The 17030-nt window shown below is 43.0% G+C and overlaps 2 protein-coding genes across 2 annotated transcripts; both read left to right on the forward strand.

The window, feature by feature from the left end:
* Window positions 1-10901: 10901 nt before the first annotated feature.
* LOC136540213 (protein STRICTOSIDINE SYNTHASE-LIKE 13-like) lies at window positions 10902-12731 on the forward strand. Its single transcript, XM_066532219.1, has 4 exons — window positions 10902-11432; window positions 11566-11850; window positions 11966-12133; window positions 12223-12731. The coding sequence occupies exons 1-4, from the start codon at window positions 11053-11055 to the stop codon at window positions 12626-12628; spliced, it is 1239 nt and encodes a 412-aa protein (XP_066388316.1). The 5' UTR covers window positions 10902-11052; the 3' UTR covers window positions 12629-12731.
* An 824-nt stretch (window positions 12732-13555) lies between these two features.
* LOC136540212 (uncharacterized) lies at window positions 13556-16801 on the forward strand. The gene is made up of 7 exons (XM_066532217.1): window positions 13556-13778; window positions 13860-14029; window positions 15027-15103; window positions 15748-15813; window positions 15919-15993; window positions 16074-16148; window positions 16241-16801. Exons 1-7 carry the CDS (start codon window positions 13627-13629, stop codon window positions 16577-16579), a joined length of 954 nt encoding a protein of 317 aa, XP_066388314.1. The 5' UTR covers window positions 13556-13626; the 3' UTR covers window positions 16580-16801.
* Window positions 16802-17030: the final 229 nt, after the last annotated feature.

A 17030-nucleotide genomic window follows, 5' to 3' on the forward strand; every position in this document is an offset into this window, starting at 1 on the left:
AGACCATGACGGATGCCACGTTGCACAGGATAGCAGACGAACCATCACCGTGGCTACATTGCTGCCACGGCTAGCACAGTAGCACCACATCAGACCTTGCCGTGATGTGGCCACAAGACCATGATGATAGCCATGCCTGGGCAAGCACTAGAAGATGGCGTAGCTTGTAAGCAAAGTTAGTTAGGACCTCCCTCAGGCTCTCGACCCTTTGGTCGAGGGAACCTTCTCTTTGTAATGAGCCCTAGTCTCGAACTCTATATAAGGGCGGCCAGGGTACCCATCGGAGGACATGATTCTTCATCCTCTACCATTCCATCCATAGCAGTAGGGCTCCTAGAGCTTCTCTTCGGGCTGCCCCTCGTCTAGCATAGGTTCTACCACCTCTTTTACTATTCTTGCACCTCTATTGTAAGAACCTTAGAGCATTCAAGTGAGGAACACGCACTCAATCTTCTTTGAGACTGGACATAGGGCTCTGGCCTGAACTAGTATAAATCCTCGTGTCTATTGGATGTTACCATCATCTTCCTAGAGCAGCACGGTAATCGTCTTAATTTACTAGTCCGGTTTATGAAACACTGGCACATATACTTCACTAGAATTGCTGAGGTTAGAAAGGAGATTAGGGAGTGGTCAACTTGTGGAAATCCTCTAGTGGAAGCCATGTCAGCCAATATGGTAGCCAAATTTGACAAATATTGGACTGATATTCAAGGGTTCATGGGGATTGCAACCCTTCTTGATCCTAGATTTAAGACCATAGTGTAACACCCTCGGTGTTACCGTTTAAACAACTTGCTAAACTATATCATGAGCATCATGTTTATGTGTCAATGCATGTGATAAAGTATGTAGATCAATTTCTGTAACTCAAAATGATCAATAAAAATGCTAAACAAAAGTTGATTCGATAGTTCATGTATATCAAGTAGGGTTTGAAACTAATTTTTATTAAACAAAAATACTATAGAACATGTGTGTGATACTTAAATAAAGTTGGAAGTGCAAACTTTATAGATAACAGTGAAATACTTACGGTCAAAAAATGATATTACTAGCTAATATTTCCACTAGCTTAGAAATCACAAATTGAAATCAAATTTAGCTCAAAAACTTAGAAATTCTCAAGTCTGCCAACAGCTAGACATTGCTATGTTTAGCAATTTATTGTGAGAGATTGGGTTAAGGGGTGGTGTAGTGTTATAGCTCGACTTGGTAGTCTCATATGCCATCTTGAGCATGGTGAAGATGGCTTAGGTCCTAAAGCGACCGTTTGGTCGTGTTGAGTGCTTTAAAATTCATGCACGTCACATGTCTTGGGATGGTGGCGCTGTGTGCGCGGTCACCGTGCGGCCACCCCGTGCCCCGCCCATGACCGTGTCCCACGTGATTACCCCATACCGCCACGCTTGGCTGATTGTGCCGCCTGGGCTTGGCTGAGGCCGACCGCAGCGAGCCGCTGTCCCCGCACCCTACTGCCTACCCTCGCGCTGCCGCTGTTGGTGCCATCGTGGCCGTGTTGTGCTGCCATCACATTCGTCCACTATTGCTTCACGTCGCATCACGACACTGCCGCTACCGTCGCATCATCATCACATCCGTGCCTATCTGCTTCATCTCTGTGCTGTTGTCGGTCCTATGCGTGTCGCCTCTGCCGCGCACACGTGGTCAAGCCGCCATCGCCATGTCAATTAAGACACTATGGCCGCACGGGCCACACCAGTTGGGCGCGCGCGTGCCTGTCGGCTAGCGCCGGTGTGTGGGTCTTGCGATCTCGCCGCTCGTGCTCGCCAAGGCGAGGACGAGCCGAGCCCACCCGCTGCGCCCCATCTCTCTCTTTCTCTCTTCTTCCTCTGCTTTCTACCACCGTTGAGTCGCGGTCATGGTGAGTCAGAGAGCCAACACCTCTTATCAATTCCTCATGCCCGCGTCTTCGCCTTTACGTCCTCTTGCTGATCGCCCCCACCCCACCCTGATTATGGCTAATCCAAGCTCTAATTTTGGAGCTTTGCTCCTATCGCCATGCCATTAAGGCCTAGCCCACCTCATCGTGGCCAACTCCAACCTCACCATCTCGCATCGAATTGACTGCACCACTAGCCTCGCCTAGAACCCCTCTTCATTGTGTGCACACTAGTCATAGCCCTAGTGCCGCCTCCACGCCACTGACATGGCCGTGTCGCTACGGTTTGCCGTCGAGCTCGCCGCGCGCACGTGGCCAGACTTGCTCGGGGCATCTCCGGCCAGGACATCACCATGGGTAGGATCGTGGTGCGTCACTGATGCTTACCCATCACCTCTATTATCTGTTGTATGTTGTGGCTCATCGGAACACGGTTGCTGCTGCTGCAGGTCACCGTCGCCGGGGAGAGCCCGCTCTGCTTCACCCCTGTTCATGCAACCACCACCCATCGTAGTGCGTCGGCCCATAGGTGAGCATCGGTCCCCTAGCTAGGTCTACAAGGGTCTCGGATGGCCGGCGTGCCGCCTAGTGCCATCACCCGCCACGCCGGCGAGCACGGGGCATCTCGGGGACCTCTCCGGTGCAAAAATGAAAAGATATGAGGGCTCCGTTGCAAAGTCACTGTCTATAGAAATAGTATGTGTAGTGCTCGCGCTATTGTCTGATAACGCGTGGGCATTTCGTAAGAATGTCAGCACGCATGGGCTCCCGACCGCTGGCCGCCTCCGCGTGTGGGCCACGCCCTGTGTGGGCCGCGTTGGGCCGAAATAGGTTTATCTTTTTCGTGAAAAATAGAAATAGCTTTTCATTTTAATTCTGAGCTGAACTTTGGTAATTAATATAAAATTATGTAGATATCCAAAAATTATGAAACCAATTTTGTTAGGTTCCTAAAATTGTGCTCTATTTGTTAGTGTATTTAGTTCATATATATGCTTATTGATATCAGGAGCTATTAAATCATTTGAGAGTGCTTAATATTATTAGGTTAATTATTGTAGTAATTTTTGTGGTAGATTGGCGATAGCAAAAACCCTAAAATTTTTATAGTAGCTTCGTTGTATTATTATGTGCTCACTATAATTTTTGTATCCCTAAATTAGACTATTTAATATGGTAGCTAAATACCCATAAGGCTAAATGAATAATGACATGATATTGGTTTATGAAAAATAAGTACTTGTAGGGTGAGCTTGGAATCTATTTGGTAGAGATAATGATTAGCTTAGTATCTTAGTTATTAGAGCCAGCTTAGTAGCTTAGCATGTGTATTCTTATTTTAAGAGTTGCTATTGTCAAAATACTAAGTGTTGCATCATCATTGCATGCATGTAGAGAACGAGTTGGTGGAGTTCGTGACCGCTGGAGAACAGGAGTACGAGGAGGTGATCGAGGAGTACGAGGAGGAGGTCCTTGTGTAGGAGGAGGTCCCAGAGCCGTCATTGACTGACTTAGCTGACAATCCGCCTACCCAAGGCAAGCCTCGGTGCATAACCCTTATTTTGAATGATCACTGGATATATATATGTGATGTGCATTTATGTTATAGGATTTGTATTGAAACTACATGCATAGATAAATCTACCTATGAGTCCTACTAGTATAGGTCAAGTAGCTGCTATGCTTAGGCTATCGGTACCGTGAGTAACCTGTCGTTACTCACAATCGGTGATTATTATTATTACTCTCATGATAAAATGGTGAAAGGAAATGGAGACCGGGCAGGGATATGGTATGGGTATTGGTGGGTGTAATAGGTTGTGTCCTACGGCCAACGAAGTATAACTTGGTTACACTATTTTTCCTGTCCATGTCGGTTAAGGACCGTCCATTGATGTGGATTCTAGTCAGGTCAGAGACTTATTATCCTGAGCACATACCTGCTTATGGGAGCGGGATAGCTCGTTGCTCTCTTATCGTGGGTTCTGACTCTTTCCAGACCAACTGATTGGAGGTGGGAATGGTGGAGGTCTAAGCATCACACTAAGTCCTGGACTCAGGAGTGGGGGCTTGGAGTCCAAGTTTGGACGGGGACCTAGATCCCTTGACAAGAGAGTGGTGGGTTGGTCTTGCTTGTGCCTAGGGTACAAGCGGGGCATGTGTTTTGGGGTACCCAGCTAGGATACAATGGTTCATGAATCGTCATGTGATATGGTACGACTTGTCTACGATCTAGCACCATAGTAAGAACTGTAAGATGAAAGATGGTGAAATGGATCTGATTGCTAAACTCTTGCTTGGAAGTAGAACAGGTGCTTACATAGAATGGTTAGCTGATGAACTAATCATGACTGCTAATAAGAAACATACATAAGGATTCACTACTAGTAATGCTTTTCACAAAAAGGAAACCCAGCAAACCATAAAGCTTATCATACCCTTTAGAGTCGGGAAATTATTCTCACTAGTCGAGTAAGTCTTGCGAGTATATTGTGTACTCAGGGTTTATTTACCCATGTTGTAGGTGTAGCTTGAGGAGTGGTTGTTGTGTGGAGGATTCTTCTGGTGGGCACAGATGGATCCTTTTATCTTATTGTTAGATGTTTATTCCAATTCCACTGTTTAAATTCTGCACTCTGAACTTGGTATTGTAATAATATATTTCTGAGAACTCTTGTTCTATGAAATGGACTAAGTGTTGTAAACTCGTTCTCATTATTGGATCCTGGATGTAAAACGTGGATTGTTTGAGTTGTCCCTTGGGGTGTGCTCGACGGAACTGTCCGACGTAGCTAACTTTCGAGGTGCTTAGCGTCTAGTGCAAGACGAGCGCCTCCTAAAGCATGTTATTTCAGGCGGTTCTACCACACACAGTGCTGTTGATTTGCTTTGAGGATTTGCTTGGGACAACTGGTACAGAGTGTGAGGATAGGGTCTTTGAGGTGAAGAATTTGTTGGCTGATTCGATGCTTGAGTACCATGGGGAAGATGATGTAGGAAATATTGTTCCAGTAGCAGCACCTGCAGCAGGACATAATGATGATTTTTTATCTTCCATTAGTGCTCGTGTTGCAAGTAGAAGGTCAGCAACAATGGGATTCAAAACTGAGTTAGATCGCTACTTGGATGAAGAGCTATTGGACATGCATACTAAGAATTTCAAAGTTTTAGATTGGTGGAAGGTGTCTGGAACTCGGTTCCCAACTTTGAGAAAGATTGCTAGGGACATATTTGCTATTCCTGTTATAACAGTTGCTTAAGAATCAGCTTTTAGCACTGGTGGTAGGGTTTTAAGTGAGCATCACAACAGGCTCACTTCCAAGATGTTGGAGACCCTAATGTTCTCTCAGGATTGGCTAAGAAACAAGTATAAAGGTATATTTAACACTGCTCTTATGTCGATTAGCTTGCTGTTAATTTCTACAAATATTTACTGTTATTCATGCAAACCAACTCATTTGGTCATTTATGTTTTGTAGTTGATGAGAAAAATAAGCAGCCTGCAACCTTTTGGTCATGTCTTCAGGACATACAAGAGGGGTTTCAGGTGATATGCACTGAAATATGTTCATTTTCAGCAACTTTGTGAAGTGTGAGTGTGATATTATATAGCTAAGTTATGATTTGTTTATCCTAATGTAGGAACTTACAATCTGAGGACAAATGAAGTGGTTGTGAGATGGCCTCATAGCGCCCTTTTGGTCACAGGGAACAAGTCAAATGATGCAAGAATTGGATGAAGTGCTTGTGCTTCCTTTTGATGACTTATCTGTTAATTGCATTTGTGAACTTGTAACCTGTGTGGTCTCTCTTTAATTCATGGTGGATAAAGCCATGTGAACTTGTAATATTTTATTGTGGTATGTGAACTTGTAATGGACTACGTGCTTAGGAACTATGCTGCAATTAGAAGCCTAGACTTGGAAGGCTGGAACTTATTTGCTACATGATACTATTAAATTGTAGCTTGCTGGAATGAGCCAATGAGGCATTTCTACTATATTTCTACTAGCTTGACCATGATGCAATGATGCTATATTTCTATGCTAATGTCAGCTTGTTGCAATGATGCCTTTTTTTAATATGAATATTTGTTAGTATGTAATTTGCTGGAATGATATTATTTTTGCATGTGAATGTATGATAAATATATGTAAATCTTGGGTCTATTATTGGGTGTGGGTTACCCGTCGGGTAGAATTACCCGCGCGGGTGCAGGTATGGGAGCATTTTCCTACCCGAGCGCGGGTACGGGTAACCCGACGGGTAAAATTCCATCTGACGGGTGCGGGTATGGATTCCTACTACCTGTTGGGTACGTACCCATTGCCATCTTTACTTAGAACTTATGCTAGTATGCAACACAATTCAAGACAGTATAAACATATCCAGTGTCTTGGTGTTTGGTTATCATACACAAATAAGTTGTATTTGTAAACTATGTTCATTGGCATTTTGTTGTCATACACAAGAAAGTTGTATTTGGTAAACTGTGTTTGGTTGCTTACATTATATTGCATGTAATCGCCTCCATATTTTAGAAGAGGTCTCATGTTTCTAATAGAGGTAAGTTCTAGAAAAGATAAGGGAGTTAAGAATATTACATTTTTGTGTAGCACATTGGTTGACCAGATCTGCATTACCTAAGAGCATCTCTAAGGGTTTCCCAAAATTGGCCCTCTTCACTCAATCTTGTTTTTTTACGGGATTGAAAAAAAAGCTCTCTTTAACAACTCCTTATCCCAAATCCCAATCTTTCCACACTTGGGAAATTCGATCGAGACACGCGGAAAGATACGCGTGTAGGCACAACTTGGATCGGGGTTGCCGCGACTTCTCACAGGCTTTTGGCCACCCACACCACAGCTTGGAGGGCCAATGGGCCATGGCCACCACTGTCCGGCTAGTAGCCGCCTCTTGAGAAAGCCAACAAATATGCTCCATATTTTTTTGGTGACTTTGAAAACTCATTGATTTACCAATTGTTTTTTTAGAGCTAATGAAGATGCTCTAATACGTCCAAATTTGACGTACTAGCTAATGTTGCATTAGACATGCTTTTAAAAATTGTGCAAGTCTGTATAAGAGCCTCTGCGAATAATCAACTATGAGCAAACTACACTGCACAAACCTATATACTAGCTAATGCAGACAACCAAACAAGCTCTATAAATTTACTTGTGATTTCCATATAATGCGTTAGCTCGAGGAAATCCCTAGGTGCTATAAAGGTAAATTGATACCTATTTCCATATATATGCTAGCACCAAGAAATCCATAGGTGTTGTGAAGGTAAACTGATATATACCTATCGCTAGGAGTGGCCATTCAGGTTACCCTTTCAGGTCAAATAATTCAGATTCATAAAATTTTGGATTTCCAAATTAACACCCTAAATTTATCTAGACTTAGTAGACGATAGATAGCGGAGACGATTGGAGCCGAAGGAACTCGCTCTTGTGGGTTAGAGCGGTAGAGTCAATAGATGATTAAGTGGGGGCATCGGGGGTAAAGTCTAGTGGAGGCGAAATTGGGCTTTTGCCCTCTCTTTCCCTGTGTGGCTTCATTGAACTCAGTCGTTGCATCTATTGCTGTTGGAGTATTGTAAGATGATGAACAAGTGTTGTAGATGGTGCAAGAGACATTGGAGAGGTATGGCTGAGTAGATTTTGCCTTGGTGGCTCAACTAAAACAAAAGGTGCGGCCCAATAGCACTCGCAAGCCTTCAGTGTAGTAACTAAAAACCTCTTTTTTCTTAATGCAATGATACGCAATGCTTTTGCGCATTCTAGAAAAACTGAAAATCATACCCCCACGTTGTTTTGCTGCCACGCTCCACCAAAAGGGCATCGAGGCACTGCTCAGAAACAAGTTTAGAAAAAGAGAGCCAAAGGACCTCATGCAGTCGATCAAGTGATTGCGGTTCATCATGTTTCAAAAAATATATCTTATAAAATGTTTTGAAAACACAATCCTCTTAAAAAACCAAGTATATTGCAAAAAGACAAATGCTCTTAAAAAACTCTAAGAGAGACCAATTCTACTGAAAGATAAACCGTGACATTCAGACTTGTTTTTTTTATCTTGTTTCCCTGTTGCTTTTTTCCAGCATATATTTCTCTTCTTCACCGTCACATGGTAGACTGATTTTTTTTTTGGTTTTATAATTTGACCATGAAGTCATTTTCCCGTTTAAGGGCCTGTTTAACAGAGTTGTAGATTCTCGTAGAAACATTTTAGATCTAGATTTTCTTAAAAAATGTTGTCCTGATAAATCAAAATCACTTTTTGTAAAACTGTTTGGCTAGTTTACCGGATTCTTACAACATCTCCAATCTATATCTCTATCTCTGTCTCTTCTCTTCTCTTCTCTATCTCTATCTCTATCTCTATCTCTATTTCTATCTCTATAAACATCAGTTCAAATTATTCTACATGTACATCCACCCAACAATTACCTGCTCTTCAGAGATGAGCTTAACACATCCACACCACCAAATGCACCCAGAAATACATTATCCTAAAAACGTACACACCAGATCATCTCTCCTCCATTCTCTTTCCGTACTCAACCATATCCAACGCTCATCATTCAATGGATCTGCAGTGTCCACCTCACACACGACCCTTCCTCCTGCAGTTGCACAACCTCATTGAAAAAATATAGTTCAATGAGAGAATTTAAAAAATAAACATAGAAAGGTTAAAAAGATAAGGCTTGATAGCGTGGCAACTAAGGAAGGATAATCTGTAGGGCTAATGATAAAGCTTTGACATTTTGATGATAAGAGACGACATTGATAGAGCTATTAATATGCAACCAGGATATTGAAGCGAATTGTACAAGAGCATATGAGCTATTGTACCAAGCTTTGGGTATAAATATATAGCCTTGGATTATAGATCTAACCAACCAAAAAAGAGAGATATCATGCAAGATTGATCATGGTGGAAACAACTACTTTTGATGATAGTGAAGGTGAATAAAGTTGCAAACTATAGAGTAAAACATGGGATTAGAAATTGGTGAAAAAAGTGCAAGCTAAGTTACAAAAGTTAAAAGGATACTAGTTCTAGTTGGCTCAAGATCAAGAATAATCATTATAAATATAAAAGAGAGGTGAACAATATTTTAAGACTCTTGTTGTCCTAATTAAAATTAACTAATGTTTGTGTTTTTAGTTGAAACCTTCTATTCATTCTCTCCTAGTCGGTATTCCTTGATCCTTCGTCCGAGACTTTGAATTTTTTATCCAATAAATCAAGTGCTAAGAGACCCTTAAACACTTGAGTATTCACTAGATGTTCTTTTTTCTTGAGAAGTTCTATATAACAAGTGCACATGTGAAAATGTGGGAATGTACCATTACATCAAAATTCATGTGATGGGTAATGAAAGCAATGGGGGAGGTATAGTGGCTGCTAACCTAAATAGTTTTTTAGAATCTATAGAGGATTGAGGCATGGAGATATGTTGTCCCCTCTTTTGTTTAACTTAGTAGCCGATGGTATGGCTGGAATACTAAAAGCAATTGTTAGCAAGGAGTTGTCGCAGGTTTATTTAGGCCCTGAGCTGGTGGAGGGAGGTTTAATTGATTTTTATTATGATGACTGCAGTGTGCTTTTCATGGAAAACTCTACTCAGAATATCGCAAACTATAAGTTCTTGTTATTTTGTTTTATAGGAACTTTCTAGCATGCAGAATGATTACCACAAATTAAAGGTGCTTACAGTGTGCATAGAGGAGGTGTTGGTAGATTCTATGGTAGATGCCTGTAATTGCAAATTGGTTAAATTCCCATTGAAGTTTCTGGGACTCCCTGTCAGTGACAAGAAGCTATCCAAGGCTACCTCAATGAACCAGTAATTAAATCGACGTGCCAATCAAAGGCGGAGAGAAGATTAAAGAGTAAGTCAGGGTTCCTGATGCAAATGTACAAGAAAAAAAAAGAATGTACAAAGTGGTTGAGTGTTTTAGAAATAGTTCAGAATTTCTGATGCAAATTTTTTTCTATATTTTAGGAGTGAGGTTTTAGAAACTGTTAGAGGAAGACAATAAATATGCATCTAACTTTTTTTGTCACTTCTAAAACTCATTGATTTTACCAACTATTTTTTGGTACTATTGGAGATGCTTTGGCTAAAAAATGTCCAGATCACATTTGTTGGATTCCTCCCACAATTTCTAAAATCTCGCTCCTAAAATATAGAAAATAATTTTAATTTACATTAGAAATCTCAAACTATTTGTAAATCATCTCAATCACTTTTGCACTTTTTGTCTCATGTACATTTGCATTGGGAACCGTATTATACTTTTTATTCTTTTCATGTCCTTCCACCTCCAGATTGGTGTATCGACATGCGCGCGGATATTTTTGCTTGATTGACTGTTTTTCTAAGTGCAAAAAGATTAGGAGTTGTTAGAGAGCAGTTTTTTAATCTAGCCAAAAAATTTAGATTAGGAGTGAGTCTTGAAAACATTTGAAGGTTAACAAAAAAAAAGGATGAAATCTGTTTCGAGTGATTGTCCAAAAAACACTCTCTTCGTGTCGTTTGGCAATGATTCTTCTATATATCAAACCCACCCTAAGTGTTATTTGGTTCATGACCAAAACTTGCCACGCCAAAGATTGATCATAACATAGTTTTTTTTATAGTTGTTTGGTTCACTGTCACAACTATAGTGCGACACACTTTCCTGGCACATGTCATAGACTTATCTTCATTCCAAATTTTGCCACGAGTGTGGCTTCGATTTTGCTCGTCACATTTTCTGTGGCAGCCACAGTTTCATAAAGTTACGCGTAACAAAATACGACACCAACCAAACAGGCTTAGGCTTATAGTCATCTCACACGGCAGACATGCTTGTTCAACCGTTCGTCTTGGACCATCGTCCAAGCAACGAAAACATGAACTCCGAGAACTCTATAAAGTGCCACGTTCCCTGGCTATTCTGATTTCTGAACCAAGAGGACACCTACTCCCAAACAATCCATGTTACTCATGCAACTTCCATGCAAGTCGATGGAGGCACGCACTACGTTTCCTGAACAAATCCATTAAGATCACAACCTCCCCCGCTTCCCTCTCTCGTCTCTCCTCTGCATGCAAACCGAACCCCTGCCGATCTTTTTCGTCCACCATGGAAGAGAAGAGGAAGCTGCAGTGGCGGCGAGGGCGTGACGGCATCGTGCAGTACCCTCACCTCTTCTTTGCGGCCCTGGCGCTGGCCCTCGTAGTCGCGGACCCGTTCGGCCTCAGTCCGCTGGCCGGGGTCGACTACCGGCCGGTGAAGCATGAGCTCGCGCCGTACGGGGAGGTCATGGGCAGCTGGCCCAGAGACAATGCCAGCCGGCTCAGGCGTGGGAGGCTGGAGTTCGTCGGCGAGGTGTTCGGGCCGGAGTCCATCGAGTTCGATCTCGAGGGCCGCGGACCGTACGCTGGCCTTGCCGACGGCCGCGTCGTGCGGTGGATGGGCGAGGAGACCGGGTGGGAGACGTTTGCCGTCATGAATCCTTACTGGTAAGTGCTCCCTCCGGCGTGCACTCGTTTGTTGCTATATATACAAAAGTTACAAACTCAAAGATATTTGATCTGATTTTCTGCATTACTGGGAAAACATCATGCAATGTAAATTTGTTATTTCTTGGCAAAGGTCAGAGGAAGTTTGTGCCAATGGAGTGAACTCAACGACGAGAAAGCAGCACGAGAAGGAGGAATTCTGCGGCCGGCCGCTCGGTCTGAGGTTCCACAGGGAGACCGGCGAGCTCTACGTCGCCGACGCGTACTACGGTCTGATGGTCATTGGCCAGAGCGGCGGCGTGGCGTCCTCCATCGCGAGGGAAGCCGACGGGGACCGCATCCGGTTCGCGAACGACCTCGATGTCCACAGGAATGGATCCGTATTCTTCACTGACACGAGCATGAGATACAGCAGAAAGTGAGCAAAGCAAAACACTCTGGCTTCTCTTTTTCTGTTGAGTAAAAAACTAAAAATTAGTGCCTCTGTATTTCTGCTGAAAGATTAGCTAACCAGACAAGAGCTGAATTTACAGGGACCATTTGAACATCCTGTTAGAAGGAGAAGGCACCGGGAGGCTGCTCAGGTATGATCCAGAAACAAATGCCGTCCATGTCGTGCTCAAGGGGCTGGTCTTCCCAAACGGCGTGCAGATCTCAGAGGACCAACAGTTTCTTCTCTTCTCCGAGACAACAAATTGCAGGTAACAAAAATATAATCTGACGATGCTCACGATTCTAATATATTCATAGGAGTGATATGAACACAAACCACACATCTGGCCTTGATCAGGATAATGAGGTACTGGCTGGAAGGCCCAAGAAAGGGCGAGGTAGAGGTGTTCGCGAACCTGCCGGGCTTCCCCGACAACGTGCGCTCCAACGGCAAGGGCCAGTTCTGGGTGGCGATCGACTGCTGCCGGACGCCGGCGCAGGCGGTGTTCGCCAAGAGGCCGTGGCTCCGGACCCTCTACTTCAAGTTCCCGCTGACGCTCAAGATGCTCACGAGGAGGGCCGCCAAGAGGATGCACACGGTGCTGGCGCTCCTCGACGACGAGGGGCGCGTCGTCGAGGTGCTCGAGGACCGGGGCCGCGAGGTGATGAAGCTGGTGAGCGAGGTGCGGGAGGTGGGCCGCAAGCTGTGGATCGGAACCGTGGCGCACAACCACATCGCTACCATCCCCTACCCTTTGGACTAGCCATGATCCTGTTTCAATGCCTCCTAATATGTAGTGACTGGTCGTAATCTTGTTTGTATTTGTCAAATTGGCATAATAATGGACAGATTCAGATCGCATAAAAATGGGCATTGTTGCTGTCAGCAGCATACTAATTGAATCGAATCGTGTTCAGTCCTCACTTCGCTACGATTTGCTCCAGCTTGGAGTAAAGGACCTGTCAAATCCAGATCCAGGTTACAAATTTATATCTCAATCTCTCCTCTACGTCTTAAAAGATTGCAATGTCATCGTTTATACCCGGTGATACAAAGTCAATAATGCTCCACTTGAGGCTCACGCGTTCGCATCGTACCTGATTTCAATATGAACGTATCCGTGTCTGATACTAAGTTCTCGGTGCTCTACTCACGCGTCTACATCCGATTATTGAGATTCAATCCAAAAATTTATGGTCCCGGTGAAATGTATGGACATATACCTGGTATATAGAGAGAGAAAGAAAATCTCAAATTAGAGTTGTAATACAGAATATAGGGGGTGTTTGGATTTAGTAACTCAAGTTTAGGAGATGCCACATAGAGGTGTCGTATGAGGTGTTCGGATACTAATAAAAAAATAAATTACAGAATTCGTCAGTAATCCACGAGATGAATTTATTAAGCCTAATTAATATGTCATTAGCACATGTTACTGTAGCACCACATTGTCAAATCATGGACTAATTAGACTTAAAAAATTCGTCTCGCAAAACAGTCTCAATCTGTGTATTTATTTTCATAAATAATCTATATTTAATACTCCATGCATGTGTCCAAATATCCGATGACGCAGCGACTAAAGTTTAGAAGGTGGACCAAACACCCCTGTAATTGGGCCGAATTAGAAAGGAAAGGGTCCGCGACCGCGGAGTTGGGCTCGGTTTGATTTAGCCGACAATGTAGTGACCGACCTGAGCCGAACTAAATAAAAATCGAACAGAGGGGAAAGACGGCGGCGAGCCAAACCGAGCGGACGCCATGGATCGCGAGTGGGGCTCCAAGCCCGGCAGCGGCGGCGCCGCCTCCGCCCAGAATGAGGCCATCGACCGGCGGGAGCGCCTCCGTCGCCTGGCGCTTGAGACCATCGACCTCGCCAAGGACCCCTATTTCATGCGCAACCACCTCGGCAGGTAACCCGCCCTAAACCCTAGCTTCTTCTTCGAACTCGCGCCCGTCTCGATTTGTTTCGATCTAATTCTGCTTGTTTGTAGCTATGAGTGCAAGCTGTGCCTGACGCTGCACAACAACGAGGGGAACTACCTGGCCCACACGCAGGGGAAGCGGCACCAGACCAACCTCGCCAAGCGCGCCGCCCGCGAGGCCAAGGACGCGCCCGCGCAGCCCCAGCCTAACAAGCGCAAGCTTGCCCCCCGCAAGTCTGGTGCGTGAAAAAAAGAAAACAGAATCTCCACTCCCCTTTTATCCGCAAAATTGTTGTTGTTAATTAGAATCGTCAATTACCAACTAGGTCTACTTATTTACTTTCTACAGTTACTTGGACTTTGTATGGTCCAATCAATTAGAAGTATGCTATTATGCTTGTTCAGAGTGTTTAGAATGAAGAAACGAGTAGAATCTCTTTCCTTTTGTGGTTAATATGTAAGTTTAAAGATTGAAGCAAAACTATACTCATATCAAGTTATCAATGGAATTTTGTTCGCCCAATATTGATGCATAGCAAGTGGACCTGGAAGATTATTCAACTTCAACTTTGCTGTGTCGACCTTTCCATGTTTTTTCTTATAATTTTACTTTATACAATACATCCCCTTTGTATTGTGTTTTCCACCCCTGAATTCTGCTGGAATTGAACTGATTCCTGCAAATTTTTGGTCAAATCTGTGGGTTCTAAAGGAGGCCTAAGAGTATGAAGAGCAAACCTGAACTTGTTCTTCTGTAGTTGCCCAATCCCCAATAAAAAGCTTCCCTGTTAAGTTGAAGTTCTCTGGGTTTCCCTGCTACCAATGGATGTTCCTTGAGACAGAAAATTTACCTGAGTTAGTGTTAGTGATTACTCTACCGCGAGCATTTTTTTATAAGCTATTAGTCCCTCCTGTTTTGTTATCACCTTTTGGTAGTACACTACAACTTAAGTTATCAACACAGTATTTTCTTGTCAGTTGTTCTCTTTAGCTTTCTTTCCTAGATTTCCTGTTAAGTTGAAGTTCTCTGGTTTTCCCTGATACCAGTGGATGTTCCTTGAGACAAAATTTATCTGAGTTAGTGAGTAGTGATTACTCTACTGCGAGCAATTTTTTTATAAGCTATTAGTCCCTCCTGTTTTGTTGTCACCTTTTGGTAGTACAGTACAACTGAAGTTATCAACACTGTATTTTCTTGTCAGTTGTTCTCATTAGCTTTCTTTCCTCCCTTTGCAGTTAAGATTGGCAGACCTGGGTATAAAGTAACCAAACAATATGATCCTGAGACGAAGCAACACTCGTTTCTCTTTGAGGTTAGTATTCCTTGTGTTCGCATTATTTACCAAGTCCTCACCTCACACATGGTTATATGTTGAATATTGAAAAATGCAGGAATTTGGTTTAACTTCAATCAGACATATCTACATGTAACTTTTGGTGTATTTCTATTTTTCTCATGTAATTTAGGGCACCTAACAAGTTCCATATGCCAATGATCTTATATTGATTAAAGTTAAAGTTACTTCTTGTTTGCATTTACAGATCATTTCACGTAGTAGTCTCTTTTTATATATAAAGAATGCTTAAGCTTAAATTTTGAAACAAGTGTTTATCTGATTTGGAATTTATCTTCTGATAAGGCATTCTCTCTGATAAACTAGCATAGTTGATAGGTTATCCGAATTATAATATGCAAGTAATTGCCTATATTTTCTTAACTCTGTTCCTTGACTAGTCTTTCTCATCTGAAACTATTCTTACCTTCAGAAGTAATTAGTTTTATGCATTTGACTGAATAATATAATACAATGCACTCTTGATGAATACAACACTAGCTAACGACATCATACCTCATAATTTGCAAATTTTGCTTTACTGTTTATTTTGTTACGATACATTTAAATACTTTTGTACATTGGAGGCTTGGATCAATAACTTTTGACATTTTTCATTTTAGATTGGTTACCCTGAAATCGAAGATAATTGCAAGCCAAGGCATCGTTTCATGTCATCATATGAACAGGTAAACCTGATCTCTGACTCTGAGCATGCCCTCTGAACTATAGCTGTGTTGATTTGGTGTATGTACTGTCTGGTTCACTAAAATCTATTCATCTTATTTGTACAGAAAGTCCAAAGTTGGGATAAGAGGTATCAATACCTACTTTTTGCAGCAGAGCCCTACGAAATCATTGCATTCAAGGTAATCTCTTCCAGAAGTTTAATGTCAGGGCATCAGGTACACTGGTCAATTAGTGTTATTAACACTGTTTGTTGCTGCAGATACCAAGTACAGAGATTGACAAATCAGCGAGCAAATTCTTCTCTTACTGGGATCCTGACAAGAAGGAATACCTGGTGAGTTTGCTTTTTTAACAAATTTTTACCTTGAATTTAACTGTTTTTTAGCAATCTTGGTTTAACAACTATACTTTGTGTTTTGCTAACAGCTGCAACTGTACTTCAAGCCAAGACCGCCAGAAGCTCATAAACCACCACCAGCTCCTCCTGGGACTTTACCTAATGGGAATGGGGTTCCTGGTGCTCCACCAAGGCCACCGGGGCAAGCTCCCCCACCCCCGCCACAAGTTCCACCGCCCCCGCCTCCTGCACCTATGGGAATGCCCCCTAGGATTCCTCCACCACCTATTGGGGGTGTTCAACCTCCGCCGCCTCCACCACCAGTGGCAAATGGTCCGCGGTCAATGATTCCACCACCGCTTAACTTCACTCCCGGAGCACCCCCACCGCGCCCTCCAATGCAAGGCTTTCCTGGGCAACAGCAGTAGTTGACTGCTTAGCTAGCAATGTTCCAGTAATTGACAGGCAGCAAAGGTTTCACGCTTGCTTGTGTTGCCTTATGCTTTTCAACTCAAAACTTTGTATGTTGTCATAGGCTTAAATTGTCTCCGGGACTATACTCAAATGCCAGCTTGTTGGATTTTTTGTATCCACTTTTAATCCAAATACTTGTTCAAAAATAGCAAGTGCGCGTGTATTCTGTTTCTTGATCTCATATTCTCATGTTACAGTTGTGCTTTTTTTTTGCGACCAGTTACAGTTGTGCCTTTGTGACCTTCGTGGATGAGCAGAATGCTGCAAGCTCGTTTTCTTTCGTTCTTTCACACATGCTCTTGGTAACGATTGTATCTACTTGGTCATGCTACATGGTCGTAACCAAACGTCGAACCTATAGCCTCCTGGATAACCATAATCACGCGTGACGAATAGAATGTTCAC

This window comes from Miscanthus floridulus, chromosome 2, assembly GCF_019320115.1.
Source record: "Miscanthus floridulus cultivar M001 chromosome 2, ASM1932011v1, whole genome shotgun sequence".
In the NCBI taxonomy this organism is placed as follows: Eukaryota; Viridiplantae; Streptophyta; class Magnoliopsida; order Poales; family Poaceae; genus Miscanthus; species Miscanthus floridulus.

Coding starts and splice junctions, on each gene's coding strand:
- LOC136540213 (XM_066532219.1), top strand. CDS start 11,053: ATGGAAGAGAAGAGGAAGCTGCAGTGGCGGCGAGGGCGTGACGGCATC. Junction 11,433..11,565: donor GCCGTCATGAATCCTTACTG/GTAAGTGCTCCC, acceptor TTCTTGGCAAAG/GTCAGAGGAAGTTTGTGCCA. Junction 12,134..12,222: donor TCCGAGACAACAAATTGCAG/GTAACAAAAATA, acceptor GGCCTTGATCAG/GATAATGAGGTACTGGCTGG.
- LOC136540212 (XM_066532217.1), top strand. CDS start 13,627: ATGGATCGCGAGTGGGGCTCCAAGCCCGGCAGCGGCGGCGCCGCCTCC. Junction 15,814..15,918: donor TCATGTCATCATATGAACAG/GTAAACCTGATC, acceptor TTATTTGTACAG/AAAGTCCAAAGTTGGGATAA. Junction 16,149..16,240: donor CTGACAAGAAGGAATACCTG/GTGAGTTTGCTT, acceptor TTTTGCTAACAG/CTGCAACTGTACTTCAAGCC.